This window comes from Hippocampus zosterae, chromosome 8 (assembly GCF_025434085.1).
Source record: "Hippocampus zosterae strain Florida chromosome 8, ASM2543408v3, whole genome shotgun sequence".
NCBI lineage: Eukaryota > Metazoa > Chordata > Actinopteri > Syngnathiformes > Syngnathidae > Hippocampus > Hippocampus zosterae.
This window is the reverse complement of record NC_067458.1, coordinates 10674203-10692141: the sequence shown is the minus strand read 5'-3', so window position 1 is coordinate 10692141 and position 17939 is coordinate 10674203. Positions and strand designations below refer to the sequence as shown.

The window sequence follows — 17939 nt, the reverse complement described above, 5'->3', positions numbered from 1 at the left end:
ATTACGTGGTTTGGGTTAAGCATTTTGTTGTTTAAATATCCAATATTGAATTGATGGGTCAGTTTTACAACAAACTTCAACAAGGAGTCAAATCAACAGCTTGATCGAAGCATTGTTATGCGGAGAACTGTGCAAGTGAGAGTAAGACATTGCACTAAGGAACACAACAATAAGTGTGTTTTCATAAGGTTGTGTTTTTTAATTGGTTTACATTTACTTAAAGCTGATGGAAGGGGTAAAACTACTGCATACATAAACAGGAGACGTTTTCAGAAGGTTTCTATAATCATTAATTTTCATCTTTACAGATGGGCCTGCAACCTACCCCTTGCGATCAACAGGGGTTCACTGCATATGCACATATATGTACTGTATGTATACACACACACACACGCACACGCACACACACACACACACACACACACACACACACACACACACACACACACACACAGAGGTCATTGAAAGAACCAGGCAAAACCATAAAAACAAAACAAAAAAAAGTGGCATTATGAAAATGATTTTGGCGACCGGTTTAGAAGCCACATAAGGTTAATCACAAGACAGAGGACATTGGGGCCAAGAGGAGGTTGTATTGTTATGGTGTTAGCATTTTATCAGAAGCTGCAGGAAGCAGTTGACTTGATTTACTTCAGTGAATATGATTTTTTTAGTTGGGAAGTTAAGGGTGTTACTAGTTAAAGGCTGGGTGAGGTGAAGGGTACTGTTAGGAAAAGGTTGGGGCAAGGTTTTGGTTAATAAAGCAGGTTTTTAGAAGGGATGACAATCGCACATAGGCCTACATAAAACGGGATGGAGAAAATAAACAGATACAATGATTAAAGGAACATCAATTTAAAAGCAACGGTAATAAACGATATGATACTGATCAATGGCATCTTGTCTTTTATCTGTAAAACTGTAAAAAATAACAAATTAACACTGTGTAATATATATATATATATATATATATATATATATATATATATATTTATATGAATGACAGCTGGGCTGAGAATAACAATCCAACTGTATTATTGCAATGTAACTTAACGATCATGAGCCTCCCCCCTTCTGAGCTTTGTTTGGTCAGTGAGAGCTTGATCAGCTTACATTGACAATGACCTAAATATACCTCAACAGACTTATCAGCTGTGGCACTATTTACTCCGCTGATCACCCCAGATGTTAGCTAAACAGCCCTCTTAAAATATTATAAATATAATTCAAGGCTGTAGTCCAGCTTCAGTCTAGTTTGGAATGTTCATCTGCATACATTAAAGAATGACTGATTTGTCAAACTTGCCTGGCTTGAATTGAGGTGTGTGGCTGACCAGCTCATCCCCTCAGATGTTTTGGGGAAGTAAGAGAGCAGCAAACATGAATGATCTTGCACATTTCAGAGACTAATCCAAACATGATTTGAACACTGGCGTTTAAGGTGTTTGGCGGTGATCTTCCATTCACAGAGCATTCAAATATTGGGGCCTCTCCTAACTTTGTTGAATTGAACCTGATATGGTCGGTGGCGGTGTTACGTTTGCTATCAAAGCACACACTGCGAGAAATGTCAAGCCCCCTCCATAACTCTCGAGGAAGTCCTTGGGGGAAACACACAAAAATATCACTGGCCTGACATGGCAGTGCAGCGTGCTGTGGAACATCGAGCAATCTTTTTGGGGAATGGCACCAATCCAATTTTAGACATTTAAATGTGTCAGAAGTTGATTTGTTCATAGGCTTGTGTTATTGTTTTCTGTTATGTTTTCAATTGAGGTATTCCACGACCAAAGTGTGCAATTCATTTTGTGCAGCAGGAGCCCGAGTATTTATTGCCTCCAACATATTCTCTCCCTCACTCGTCTTTCCCCAAATACTTTATTTTTACCACAACAAATTGACGTTTGGAGTTACACGAAAAGGTTTCAAGGTTTGCCTGGAGCAAACAGGGAAACAGATAAAGCCCAATAGATGCTGCTTTGATTGTATTTAGCATACTGTCCTGCAAAAAGTAGAGGATTCGTAAACCCTTTTCGAGACTAATGACAAAAACAACAAACTTAATATTTGGAAAGAATCAAATGCCCTGTAAAAGTACAATACTTATCATACAAACCGCTTGACGAAAGATGGCAACTCCAAATGGTGAAGACGTGGAAAGGCATTAGCCAAAGGATCTTACAAGTCCACAACACCCAACAATTCTCTACAATGTACTTTTATTTTTTTGTAAACAAGGAACAATGTGGTCAAATGTAGATACTGGAAGCATAATTTAGGCCCTTACCCTTCTACTTATTTAAGACTAGGGTCATTGTTTGTCTGATGACCTTGGCCAATGATGTGTGAATGAAAATACTCTCCTGAAAAAATATTTTGGTCAAGTAATCAGTTTAAATATTACTTGCCTGGCATTCTCAGACTCTTGTTGGACATTAATGTTGTGAATTTCTGGAACGTGTGAGCATAAAAAGTGAGTACTAAATTTCTCTCTCCAGATTCAAACTAACTAACTGTATTAATGAGAGTCGCTGCCTTCCAACAATGAGGTATTGGGTTGACTAAGTCCAATATATGGACCATTCATTCATTCATTCATCTTCCGTACCGCTTGATCCTCACGAGGGTCGCGGGGGGTGCTGGAGCCTATCCCAGCTGTCTCCGGGCAGTAGGCGGGGGACATCCTGAATCGGTTGCCAGCCAATCGCAGGGCACACAGAGACGAACAACCATCCGCGCTCACACTGACACCTAGGGACAATTTAGAGTGTTCAATCACCCTGCCACGCATGTTTTTGGAATGTGGGAGGAAACCGGAGCCCACGCAGGCCCGGGGAGAACATGCAAACTCCACACAGGGAGGCCGGAGCTGGAATCGAACCCGGTACCTCTGCACTGTGAAGCCGACGTGCTAACCACTAGACTACCGGGCCACCTATTTGGACCATGTGATCAGCAAAAGTAAAACAGCCACAGCATTTCTCTATTTTAACCTTGTTAAAGAAACTTAGACTCATAATAGTTCAATAATGTCACTTTACTAAAAATGCAGTAATACGTGTATTGAACTTGACAGGAGCAAGATGCCTTGAAAATCCTTAGCATTATGGTATTACTTAAAAGTGGCGGCGGTGGAAATAACTCAACAAAGTGTAGGAAAAAGGGCTAAGGAAGAGGGGTGGGGGTGGGGGGTAGCAATGGAATGCATGCATATTGGACAAAGGTTTAACTCTGCCATCTACTTGAAGGATAGTGGGTGGGCTTGCTTGACTCAGATGAACACTTACCAAAAGTTTCTGTAAATCACAAAGCAAGATGAAAGTAAATAGAGGAAAAAGGAAGAACAACATAGTTGATTTTAGGGTAATGTAGGTAAATCCCACTTAAGATTTGAAGTGCAGAAGTTTCATCTTGGGTAACTCTAGAATTCTTGTCACAGTTTTGTTGTTCTGGATGAGCATTTAAAAGGTTGAAAGTTATGATTAACTAATTAAGTATCAATACATTTTTCACACTATAAAATGTAAGTGCAAATGTTGGTGTTTGTTGGAAAATAGGCTTTTAATGTTCTGTTTAAATTGAGTTTTAGAAGACTTTTTGTCTTTGGTTACCAGATACATTTCTGTTCTCTTGAATACTCTGCAATGTGCATTCATCGAGATGTGTCTTAGTTTCACACAGAATCATAAACAAAGTACACAGAGGGACAACAAAAAAGAACATCCTTCAATTAGGCAAGACATAAAAAGGCTCCAGAAGGACACTCACAAGAATGGTGACATAGAAGTTACATTAGATAGCAGACAAAATCACTGGCAGTGGTTTAAAGATGGAGAGACATTTGACGATGAAGGCAGGTAAACCAGCATTGATATTCAGCATTTTAAAGTATTCCTTAACAAACACAACTACATTTAAAATAGATGCATATCCATGAGTTGGATTTCAGTTATTCCATTCAAACCAATATATTCACCCGAATTATAAGAAACCCTGTCAATGAAATGATGTAGCAAAAATAGATGCATGGTATTATATCATTTTTTTGTAAAACATATTGAATCTATTCAATGGTCGGCTTTGCAGTAACTCCTCAAATGATTTGATGAGAGCTAATGAGCACACAACCCTACTACACGCTGCGCGATTTGAAATCATAAAAACGTCTTTATTGATTAGTGTACGAGATGCTTCATGGTGTCAACACAACTGAGTTAGCTAACGCTAAATAGACAGTAGTAAGAAACAGTGAATCCAGAACTACAGTTTCTTGAGGGGGGGGGGGGGTTGACATCTCAATAAAAGGAGATGGTGTGGACCAAAAAAATGTACACACACATTTTGGAATTCCTTTTTTCACATCTACAGAAGAACTACATAGGGATTTGCGTTTAATAATTGCTAGTACATTTGGAAATTATTCTAAATGAAAACCTTGTCTGGGAGATGTCAATTTATTTTACATGGATAAGCATAAATAATGAGATGCCCAATCAGTTATTTTGAGTATACCACACGAGAGGCACAAATGGGACATGAACTCGATCGCGAGACTATTTAGTGGCGTCTGCACTGATTTAAATTTGCAGTCACGGATCAAATAAAAGTCATTGGATTTTTCCAATGGTGACAAATTATCGACCTAAAATATCTATCCCTTGTTGCCCAGGGCCATTTTAGAGTCTGCACTTAATTAGCTATATAATTAGACTTTGCTTTAGTGGGCCTCTCAGTGGGGTTTAATCAATGGGAACAAGACACAAACATATCCATAACTGAGTTGTGCCTGAGTTGGGCTTTCACTGATTACAACATACTGTACTTCTACGGTAGTATTAATTATTTGATCTTTCATTTTTAACATACTGTGCTTTCAGTACACTTTGTACATGGTATAATCAATCTGTTTTACTCTGTTTAATACATTAAAGGCATCCCCAAACTTTTGGGGATGCCTTTTTGGACGCTTCCAAAAAAACATTTTGGAAGCATCCAAAACTAATTCAGGCTACCGTTAAAACAGTTGTTTTGTTTGCGATAAGGAAAATGACATCAGTATGCTGAAATGTTCCTTACCTGAGCGTAGCTGTTTGATTCGCCCATTACTTGCACTGGGATCAATGGGCAGAAAGTCTTTATACCAGGTGATTTCTGGGTCAGGGTTACCACTGGCGGCACAGAGCATCGTTGCTGTCCGAGTGCGCTCCACCACCTTTAATTGAGGGCCCATGTCAATGTTAGGAAAGCCAGGAGGGAGTAGATCCTCTGTTGGAATGAAAACACAACGAATCAATGCACCGTAAGTCATTTCAATCATTGCTGTACAGAAATACATACTCACATATAGGAGACTTTTTTTCGTTCAGAAAATTAGCTAACATAAGTTCAGATACAGCATCCAATTTGATACATTTCCACATAAGCTTATATGTGTACTCCTGCAAGAAACATTGTTGCCTTTGCAATCCATGATGACACCCTGTGACAAACCTTTATAAAGATCGATATGAGATGACACAATGACACAATGTAACACATGACGAAAATCCTTGCAAAACAGCAAACCCAAATTACAATTCAAGGTATGTGAAAGGTCAAAGAAACCTTTTGAATGGCTGGCCTTTCATATTTCTGCTCATATTTTAAAGGGTAACGGATTTACGTTTATGAGTGAGTTCTCGCACTTCCTTTATCCATCACATTCAAGAGCCATAACACAAGGCAGGATTATTCTTTACAATCTCTGTGGTACCCCTGCAGCTGATAATCATGCATGATCGAGCAATTACTTCACTATTAATGGATGAGAAAGTGCAGTGTTCTCCATGGTCATTGTCCTCCTTTCGCTGTCACGCTGGCACAATTAGTCCCGTGGGTCAAAACGCCTGACCTCTACCCTGACTGGAGCCAAAATAGTGACTCATTCTTATATTATGAGAGCTGTGAGGCGAAGTGCCTTGAGCTGCAATATGCATCAGAAGCTCAAGGCCACATCCCAACTCTGAGAATGACTGACTAAGAAATTGGTCAGTGGCACATAGGTCACTGCCCATTTCAAGAGCCAATGACCTCATGTCGGCACAGCAGACATGATGGTAGTATCGGCACCCAAGGACCACTAAAGGGGTGCTAACGAGGGACAGTAAATTAGGTCACAGATGAAAAATTAGGTAACCCTCGGCTCAAATCCGGCTCAGACCACGGACCATCCAACAACCCCCAGACCAACAGCTGTAGTGTCCTTGAGCAATACACCTACGTATGCCCTGAACTGTTACCTGAGGACTAAAGTAGCCCCTTTGCTCCAGTGTGTGCCTTTATGTGCTCACTGCTGTGATGGGTTAAACAAAGAGAACACATTTTGTGAATATGCATGTACGCATACAGGGTGCACAATCCTGACAATAAAGATGATAATTCTCATTCTGCTATTTGATTCTTCAAATTTTACACTGTTTTATACAACACAGTTCCGGCTAGTCTCTGTTCAAGTTGTTTTACTTTTGGGAAGTCAATTTTCTACATCAATAGTGTCACCTTAACTGTTGCAATGCAAGTGTGGAAAACACACCTCATTGAAGGCATCAGGCAGAATGAGACATGATAACAAACGACAGCAATGGATGCGAATGACTGCTGTCCTCGCAAAACTATTGCTGCAAAGTAAAGATGAGTAGATTACAATTCCCGTAGTGAAGTTACATCAATATGCTAAGCTACTGTTAGCATGTGCATTTGCACATCCATTGTCAAACTTCAAATATTACAAACATGATGAGGCAACGACAAATCTGTTCAACCAATAGCAGTGTTTTTTATTGTTCAAATGATATCTTCAACCTGAGCCTGAAGCTGGGCAGAGCTCCACAGCTGTGGAAAACTTTGTGCCTGGTCCCAGTGCCCAAGACCCCCCACCCTAAGGAGCTGAACAGCTACAGACCGGTGGCGCTGACGTCTCACCTGATGAAGACGCTGGAGAGACTCATCCTCGCCCACTTTCGACCGCTGGTGGGCCCGTCACTGGACCCGCTGCAGTTTGCCTATCAGCCTGGCATCGGTGTGGAAGACGCCATTATCTACCTCCTCCACTCAGTGCTGTCACACTTGGAGAAGGCTGGGAGCACTGTGAGAATCATGTTCTTTGATTTCTCCAGTGCCTTCAACACCATCCAGCCCAATTTGCTGGGAGGCAAACTGCAGAATGCCGGAGTGGACCACCATCTCACAGCATGGATCATAGACTACCTCACAAATCGGCCGCAGTACGTGAGATTGCAGAGCTGTGAGTCGGACCGGCTTCTCTGCAGCACTGGAGCGCCGCAGGGGACTGTTCTGGCTCCATTCCTGTTCATCCTCTACACCTCGGACTTCAGACACGACACTCCAAACTGCCACCTTCAGAAGTTCTCCGATGACTCTGCGATTGTTGGCCTCATTACAGAAGGGGACGATCGGGAGTACAGGGGACTGACAAAGGACTTTGTGGACTGGTGCCAGCAGAATCTCCTCCAGATCAACCCTAGGAAAACTAAGGAGTTGGTTGTGGATTTCTGCAGGAAAAAGTCCTCACCAGCACCGATGAACATCCAGGGTATGGACATAGAGAGGGTGACCTCCTACAAGTACCTTGGTGTTCTTCTGAACGACAAACTGGACTGGTCTACAAACACGGACACCCTGATTAGGAAAGGACAGAGCCGACTCTTCCTACTCAGGAAACTGAGGTCTTTTGGGGTTCAGGGGTCACTCCTTAAGACGTTCTATAACTCGGTGGTGGCCTCGGCCATCCATTATGGCATTGTCTGCTGGTCAGGCAGCATCTCAGCCCGGGACAGAAAGAGACTCGAGCGACTGGTCAGGAAGGCCAGTTCTGTCCTGGGTTGCTCCCTTGACACTCTGGAGGAGGTGGGCAACAGAAGGATGCTAACTAAGCTAAAAGCTATGATGGCCAGTCCCTCCCACCCCCTCCAGCCCGCCCTGACAGCACTTGGTAGCTCCTTCAGCCAGAGACTGTTACACCCGCGCTGCAAGAAGGAGAGATACCGACGCTCGTTCCTACCGACTGCTGTCAGGCTGATGAATAAAAAATAACAATCATAATAATAATTAAATTATGTGAAGTAAAATTGTAAATAGTACTGCGATTTATCCATTGTGTTCATATTGTATTTAATTGAAAGATGTTTGTTGTTTTTTTTTCTCTTTCTCCTTTCTTCTTTCTACATACATTCTTGCTGCTGGAGGCTGTAAATTTCCCCAGTGTGGGACGAATAAAGGATATCTTATCTTATCTTATATAACTTCTAAAGGCTTGAACTAAAAGGATGAAAGACACACTCGCATCAAAATAAATACAACTTGCTGAGCCAAGGGGGTATCGCTCAGTGTAAACGGACATGTCGATTTATAGAAAATATGGGCGGCCCGGTAGTCCAGTGGTTAGCACGTCGGCTTCACAGTGCAGAGGTACCGGGTTCGATTCCAGCTCCGGCCTCCCTGTGTGGAGTTTGCATGTTCTCCCCGGGCCTGCATGGGTTTTCTCCGGGTGCGCCGGTTTCCTCCCACATTCCAAAAACATGCGTGGCAGGCTGATTGAACACTCTAAATTGTCCCTAGGTGTGAGTGTGAGTGCAAATGGTTGTTCGTTTCTGTGTGCCCTGCGATTGGCTGGCAACCGATTCAGGGTGTCCCCCGCCTACTGCCCGAAGACAGCTGGGATAGGCTCCAGCGCCCCCCGCGACCCTAGTGAGGATCAAGCGGCTCGGAAGATGAATGAATGAATGAATATAACTTTTCCAAGTGATGCTTTTTGTTAATGTTGTTTAATTTTGAGTACTGGGTAGTAGCAGAAATTGGTGGTGATTGAGTCTAATATTTGTTACTCATCAAGAAATGCAAACATGACATTTGCACAAGGACACACACAAAAAAAAATGCACCATGACTGACTGTAGCAGAAAACAATTCACTTGCTGGGATTTTTAACATTTAAAAGAGTCGGATCTTCACAAATAAAAAGTTTGGGAGAAAAGAAGGCTGAGTCTCACAATGGCGGCCGATCTGGTAACCTTCAACTAAAGTTGCCATCAACGGAATGAATCTTTCACTGCTGCGTTCAAAGACATATACAGGCATTTACACCGGTTCAGGCTCGAGTGGTGTGCTCTCTCCATCGATTATTAATGATCACCACTGTATAATCTTTTTTATATCAAGTCGCCCTGAAGCTTAGAAAGGCAATTGCAAACTACATTTCCCTTATGAAACTTCAGTACATGAGAGTGCAATATGCTCTCACAATATCCCTCTTCTGGATGTCATCAGTGATCTATGTTAAACATGCCATAATGGTACGGCACTTTCATTCCCTTCGAGCGAGGTCTGTCTGTTGGAGAAGGATTACCGCACCGGTCTGGGATTTTCCCTGTGTCTACCACATGATATAGTACATGCTTATGAGGCCTTTCCGTGCATTAAGTCACCAACCTACAGGATATGAAAGCTGTAAATCGGAGTCAGGGACAACCAGAGTTAAAATGTTGCAAACATTCACTGAAGTAGCAGACACGAATAAAATCAAGCAAGTGACAGAAGTAATTAGTTTTATCAGTGGACAAGAAAAGGTGAAAAGACAAATCTCCCAAAGCAGCAGTAAACCAGAAGAATATTATTCCATCTTTACAGCTGCTCTGACCTGATGCTCTTTTGGCCACTTTTCCCGAATGGTTGTCGTTACAGAGTCAGATAGCATCTTTCCACTCAAACGTACACTCAAGCTTAAAGTCGGCCAGGCAAAAATAAACAGATCACTCATCAAGGGAGTGCTACTTCAGGGTTATCCAGCCTGACTGTGAAGGGAAGAAGCTAATAACATACGTTGATGCTATTCTACCTATTCCCAAAGGACCGCTCCACCATAACAGTTTACAAATTCTATTTATTCTCTGATGTGCAATTCTTGTGATGACGGATCTTTACAGGCCAAATAGAATTAATGGAAGTGCACAATCCATCAATGACAAAGCATTGTTTATTTTGTCAAGAGCAGCTTTTACCACTTAGGCCAATAATCATTAGACTTGAGGTTACGGGGGCGTCCACATGCTGAGCTAATACCCTGCAAGCGTGCATTACAAGCAACAGGTAATGAACCACAAATTCAATTTTTTTTTCACCTGCAAAAGGCCTCAGCGAAGGCATGCATTTAGAATCCCATACGAATAGGAATACAGGTACATACCGACACATAGTACATGGTAAGGTCAAGAAACAACTCTCCAATGCTCTCAACTTCAATTGCCTTCAGTTTTCCTTTTATAACTGTCTATAATTTTGATTTAACATTTAATATCATTACACAAGTGACAGGTGCTAAGCCTTTAATCAGCCTCTGGATAGTTGAGCCAGTTCTGATAATCTGCAGATTCATGCCTGCTGTTGCATTCAGCATGCTATCATGTGGCCTGCTTAAAGGGTCTGTCCTTTACACTCACTTAACTTTCCTGACTAATCCTCTTCCCTGTGGTTCACTGGTAGAGAGAGAAAAAATGGTGACCCCAAAGTCATATATTCTCACAAAATATAAGGCTTATTTTTTTTCTGAGTTACAGTCTGCATCTTAGAGCCTAGAGTGACTTCTTGTGTGCCAAATAATTAAGATTTGCCGTTGTTTGTAAAGAATGAACAGTCAACCAACATAGCAACACTAATGCAACACCACAAACTAAGATGTCATTAAACAGAAGTTGCTTATGATAGTAAAACCCAAAAGAGAAATGACGGGACTGCAGCATTTCAAATTGAAAGTGAACTTTCTAAAGTTTGCATGCAACTAAGCTATGAGCAGCAGTAGGCTATCACTGGAGTGTAACAGTGCACATGAAGCATTTGGCTTCTTCTCAAATTCTTTTTTTTGTTGTTGTTGAAAAGTAGTTTACATAGTCATAGTTAATGTTGAAGATCATCAGGGAAATGTTAATATTATGATGTAAAAATTATTTTTTCCCATTGTTAAATGTTAATTTGGCACAACTGTCTGTTTTATGTGTTGTGTTGTATTATTTTGTCATAAGTGTTCTTTTGATGGCCGCATGGGCACCCGCAGTGGCTCCTTTTGTTATCTGTTGTCTGTTTAAGAGGGAGGATATTTCATCTGTTTCTTTATTTGACCACAAAGTTGTACTTGACTTGACTTAAAGCCGCAGTTAAACCTGCCTAATGACATTTTTTGGAAAGCTGAGTTAATTTTCACTGACCACACCCAAGCCTGATTACATTCAAACCTGCTCAATCACGAATATTTTATGCACTGCCGAGACGAAAGTTGAGACTTTCGGAAGTGTTCTTACATTTGGTGCAAATGTAACAGCATTTCAGGAGAAAAAAAAAACATCACAACAACAGTCAAAGACGAGTTTCAAGGTCCCGGGCTGCTCTGCTTTTTCAGGAGTCGGATGACTTTCTGTTATTGATGGAAGAGTGTATTCTGTGTATCCAGAAAATCCTGATTTTGCAAATAAGTAAGAAATTGAGAAGAGGGCAACTATATTTTCACGACACTGTGTATAATCAAAACTCTAAATGCATGTGAAATGCATTCATCAGGTGTCAACATTGGCGGCTTTAATGTTGATGCCTCTGAGCCATCCATGATATCATCGGACGGAGAAGGAGCAAAACTTGATTTGTGGCCACTGCAGGAAATGCTATAGGGAGGACAACCATCCTCCACACCTATTACTTATATTATTATTTTCACTTACTGAAATGATTTAATTCCATCAGAGGCTTAATCAGATTAACTGATTATCCAGTGCTGCAGAATGGAGACAGGCTATGAGCAGATATGAGCATCAATAATGCAAACGGATGGTTGGGAGATTGACACAGTGAGTACAAGCAAAAGTGAAATTTTTGGAGCTTTTAGCAATGTGCCTTGATAGTTATTTTGTGATAGGGCGATAGCCACAAATGTTTATTTTACAATGTTTGTGCTCACAGATCAAAGCATTTTGAATTGCAATCCCCCGATTCTCTCTTGGTATCCCTGTTGAATTGCTTTTGAGAGATACAAAATATGACATGGGAAAAGAGGCACAAAGAGAGCTCAGGGACATACAGAGAGTAGCAACACAGGGGAAATCTAATCATAGCGACGCTGTCCCCATCACGGCTCACCCTCTCCAGATACCCATCTCAGTTGAATTATGGTTGTTATACAGCCAGCCCTCCACCTTTCTATACTTTGCAACATTGTGAGAGGGATATGTTGCATTGACATTCTTGACATCAGACAGGTATCACTGTACATTCACATAGCCGAAAACAAAATACCATACCCTCACCACAGAGTTATACGGTAAACTATTGTTCTGGAAAACATTTTATAATGACATCCGTCAGCTTTGTTGATCTGTGTGCAGCTTTGTTCATATTTGCGCACAACAGAATTACGATTGTGAGCAAAACCATTACAATGTAAACGTGGTTGGAAATTGATAAATGGGTGAGAATGAAATGAAAAAAAAATAAATGAGATCAATCTACTTATCGGCAGCTTTCAAACAGATTTTTGTATCACCTCCAGTTCTGAATACAGGATATACAAGGTCAGGCTCAAATTGGAAAAAAAGAGATAGATGTTGTAGACAAGGGCTTGGGAGGGTGTGGCATAACACAATGGCAGCTTCACAACAAATGGACAGAATTTGTCACATATCACAGATGAGAGATTAATTAAAAGTAAATGATGAAAATATTTGGGGGGGGGGGGGGGGTTGGGTGGGTGCCTCGGGTGAGCAGGAATGAGTGCATTGAGCATCATTTTCTGTCTGTAACAGGCACTTATGGGAACTTTTTGTACAATTTACCGCAGGCACTGCCAAAGAATGGCAATCTAGAGGGCCGAGAGAAGCATTTCAAACGGTACGCGTGAACTACGATAGTTAACACGCTGCAAAAGTGCGTTGCATGCCTCCGCATCAGGCTATTGCTCTTCAAGGCATGTGTGTGTATGTGCATGCATGTAGGGTACGAGTCGATCGCGGGAGGTTGGTTGATCGAAAAGTCGATCTTCGGTCCAAAAAAGTTTGGGCACCGCTGATCTAAAAGAAGGAGGATTTAAATGAATGAGCCATTAATCTTCTTCTAAGACAATTGATCACTCTAATTAGCGGTTAGCTAGCGAATTAGTACATGAGCTTGAAGTAGACTACGAGAAAGCCACTCTAAAGAAAATGTCATGATCTAGTAAAGCTCAGCAAAATATTGCTTATTCCAAAGATCTGTTGCTGCTTGATTATGAGTTTAATGTGCATTGTTCTGGATATATTTGAATTTTATTTCATGAAAACTTGAATGTGGACGGAACGGTAAAGAATAACAGACACACGCATGGCCAAATCTGGCCACTCGTCACTGAGGTGTTGGGTCACCCTGGCAACCCTACTTAAAAATTTCTGGCTATGTCCCTGCATGCCATTAAGGTGGCAAGAGTTCTTTTGACAGGCTTAGGCTACATGTCTGCCATTGGAAACAGCCAGTGGGGGAAAAAAGAAGGCAGACTAGTTTAGGCTTAAATGAGTGGAATTTTATGAAATATGTGCTGCATGTGTGTGATGCAACAATGACACATCTCACACATGCTATTTGGAGAAGGCAATGACTATGTGAAGAAAAGAAAAAACGTAAAATTATTTATGTATGTTTATTTTATTTATTTATTTTTTTAGGTCTCTCTGGCTCTATTTATCTGTCTCGTCATGCTCCTGAGGCGACTGGGCCAAGACAGGCACACTCCGGGGGCGACAGGAGACAAGGCCGGAGCCATTACAGGAAGTGCTTCACCGTAGAGAAACGTCAACTAGTCAGGTCTGGTTTAGTGCTGGGTGGTTTGAGTGTGCGCTTCAGGAAGGAGGGAGTGAGTGAATCATGTGTCAGTGCCCCACACAGTCGGTGTGATTATGCTGCACCACACGCCTTTTTCAAATGTTCGACGTCTTTCGTTATTTTAAATTGTAAAAGTCGAAATTGAGGGAGTCAACTAAGAACCATCAACATCATTTCCCTAAAATGGCTGATTAAAACATTGAGCTTGCAATTTTTGTTGTAACTTATTTCACATAAATCACTCAGAAAATTTACCTACCAAGCAACTTTTTATGAGTTTGGGTTCAAATCATTTAAATGTATGGACATGTGGAATGTTACTAAATTCTGAAAGACATACAAATGACAAATTGATTTGTTAAAAAAACATGTATTCAAGAATTTATCTCACAAACATTTTAAATCCTACAAATTTGTGCGTTTATTTTCTTTATTTTTTATTTTCAAACGGTCGGAGATTAAGATGGTTCATATCAACAAGTACAGAAAAACTTGTTGAAGGAGACTGTCAAAAGGAGACTCATTTCCATAATTGCTATAGGATTTGGAGAGAGATCGATGAGTGAGACTAGGCTGGGAGGTCATTGTCTTAGGGAGCGCTAAGCCTCACGCAATTATGCCACTAATGACACATTTGACGGTTGGCTTGATGAAGACAACACGTTTGAATATGTAGCGGTTGGAAAGGAGCAGAGGACCACTTTACCATGTAATTGCCCACTTTTAACATGCAATTTGAAGGTCACAGGTATATGTGGCAAAAAAAGGTGAAAGAAGATTACAGCTTTCAACAATTGATAGTGTCGTGTAAACACATCACTTAGAAAGATTAAAACTGCAAGAGTATATGAATTGAATATTAATAAGATAGTCACCAGAAAAGAGGACAGAAGACCATTTCCATCTGCATTTGGCAGATTTATTGGTAAGTGATAGAAATGAAAAGAAGCTGGATCATCCAATATTGCATGAAGTGTCTACTCACAACTTCCAAAAATCATTGGTCTACAGCTAGAGGTTTTTGCCATCGGATTAATTAGGTCTGACCATACTGCCACTGTCGAGTCTGCCTAGATCATCATATATATATACAGTATATATATATAAAGTCCAGTTTCATATGATCTATTGTAATTGATAGAGTGTTTTAAATTTCCTATATTAGTTCATAAAATTTATTTTTGTGTATAAGGGGATTCATAAAATGTGCCATCTGAATATTAGCAGTGACATTACACCAGGTCTTCAGTTCAATCAGTTGTGCCCAGAGGGTCGACTTCACAACCTCTGTGGAGAACAACTTCAGTCATCTGGGCTCTTAGATCATTTATATGTAGAAGAAAAAGAAGAGAGTTACCCAATCTCTTCTTTATGCATGAGATGGGCGACTCAAAGGTCATCACTCGCAGAGATTCTAATCATCAGAAACCACCTTTCTTTCCCAACTCCCACTCTCCACTCAGGTGAGATAAAAATGTTGATTAAATTTCAACATATTATGATGAACAAGGGCCTAAAACTGAAAGTACTTTTTTTTTCCATTTTATCACATTGCGAGTACATCCAGAACCAGTACTATCCTAAAGACAGTAAGCACAGCTAGAAAAGCACTTCATATATCCAATTGTACAAATCGACATGGCAGTCATAGAATCGCATGGCAATATCATTATTAGTATTTTATTTAACTTGTCATTTATCACTTTGGGGAAAAGATCATTTCCTGTGTAATCCACGATGAGTAAACAACAAGAATAGCCCTTTATGAGTGAGAAGCCAGAATAATCTAACAGTTAAATGAGTCCAGTCCAAATGATCCATGTATCTTTCCAGCCAATGACAAACCAAACAGACAACCTACAACTCATTCTCTCCTTCCTCTTCTCTTTCCTCATTCCCTTCCTCCCTCTCCTTTTATCCCCCTTCCAGAAGGGGCCTTATATTGGCTCCGGCGAGCTGTACAGGGTCACCGGGGTTACTTTTGCCTGGGCAGGAATTACCGGTATATAAAATTGATGACAAAAGCACAGACGTCCGACACCTTGAGTTAGAGGCTCCTTTCACTTATCTTACTCCGTCTGAACTGCCTTTTCATTTACTTCATCCACCGCCTGTCTTGCTTCCACTCGGTTTATGCCTCCAAAGTTAGCTTCCAGTCACACATGATGACAGATTGCAGGATCCAAGGATCACTGAATTTGAATGCCATGAACTCACATCAGTAGTAGGAGCCTTAGCTTTTTCTAAGCTTTCAATCAAAGACAAGAAATACATGAGAGGATGTTATTCTGGCTTAGTTTATGAGGAACAAAGTATAGGGAAGGCAGACCGTATCTCTTTATTTGACTATATATTTTCGTGAAAGACCTGTGGAAGATACACTTATGTTTTCACCATTCCATTACCATGATGACAGTAAGCACATACCCTTTGCAGTGTAATATTAAGTATTGTAATTAATATAAATAATGAACACAAACTCACAAATATGCACACAATATCCACCTGAACAGACCTGCACTGATTGGTGACCAGATCCAATTAGCATGACTACAACCTTTTAGCATATCTGTATAGATCTTCCAGCATTTCTTGAGAAACGTACAGTACATTAAGCGCCCTGATCTTCTGCACGAACCTCAGCGAGTTCCTTATACTTCCGCCGTGTAGATTGTGTGCCTCTCTTGCATTGAATTTAAAGGAAATGCGGGAAAATGCTTAAATTGGCCGGTAATCAAGTTGCCTGTGTTCACTCCCACAACAGCGCAAACGCCCATTTCTAACTGTGGCCAACAGAAAACGTCCCCCATGCGCACAGTTAGACAGCATTTTGTGCTAGACTTGCACCAGGCATAGAAATAGGGCCGCGCGACAGTGACTGATTGGTTAAAATACACAGAGGAGGCACTGCAGGAATGACATAATTTTACTGACTGGTTTTATGTTTTTACAGATGGTATTTTTATTAACAAGAAATATTTCATTTGTGTTATTTGTTTAACTGCTTTATCGCCGGTATTATTTTTTAAACTACATTAACACCTGAATTCCCATTCTGGACACCAATGAAGGTGAGCTTATCTTCTTCCAATGATACTCAAAAGAGCTCCCAGACAGCCCCACTCGTCTACCCTCTGGAGGTCCTCGCCCCACACTCTGCTTGGCTCAAATCCCTGTTGTTAAATTTCGATCCCACTGGGCTTTGACTGAGCTGCTGATCCCTGTGACCAACGCAGCATCAATCTGCACAGAGCACATCCAGAGTCAGGAAGTCAAACACATGGATAGCATTGATATTTTGGGAGAATACATTTTAGAGATGAACTATTCCCACAGACTTGTGACTGCAAACCACATCATGTTATATACAGTGAGTGAAATTACTGCAGATAAGAGGACTGAAATCAGTTGGCCCATTTTTAATTTTAATTATATTTGGGGGAAAGCTAATCATTTCCATTTATATTGTGCACACATTATTCCAAACTGCACATTGCTCTTCTGAAATATTCCATATTAAATTGTTGAAATTGACTTGAATACAAACGGAGTATCTCTGTCATTTAAATGACATAATAAAAAAGAGGGGACAATGAAAAAAGTACAACATTTACTTATATTTAATGTTTCTCCTAATAAATTTGATCCTAAACCAACCATCTTCCGTCTGTTTTAAGACTGACAACCGGTTCAGGGTGTCTTCCCACCTTCTGCCCGAAGACAGCTAGGACAGGCTCCAGCACCCCTTCGATAATAAAGCGGATCGGAAAATGGAAACATGGAAAGATGCATTTTATGGCTGGTGCGACTTATACTCAGAAGTGACTTATAGTCCAGAAAAATATGGTAACTTATCATCAATGGCCAGCCATAAATCCAATCATCAGTCAAAGCAACCGTTTCACGACCTGTCCTTATTTGAAATCGTCATGCTCATTCAGTTGGATCATGCAAAGCTGTCTTCAGAGGAGATACCTTGATGTAACACTCATCTGTTTATTTATTGTACACAGTGTCCATTTCATCACCAAACCTCTGATACAGCCAATTAA

At 40.8% G+C, this 17939-nt stretch overlaps 1 protein-coding gene across 17 annotated transcripts in view; it reads right to left on the bottom strand.

Moving 5' to 3' along the window:
• The window catches only part of ptprsa (protein tyrosine phosphatase receptor type Sa), a 223294-nt gene that overhangs the window by 85529 nt on the left and 119826 nt on the right, over positions 1–17939 (bottom strand). For all 17 annotated transcript variants that reach the window (XM_052074413.1, XM_052074418.1, XM_052074423.1 and 14 more), the window contains one exon: positions 5077–5265. In XM_052074413.1, coding sequence (XP_051930373.1) covers positions 5077–5265 — 189 coding nt within the window. The remainder of the gene's footprint in view (positions 1–5076; positions 5266–17939) is intronic.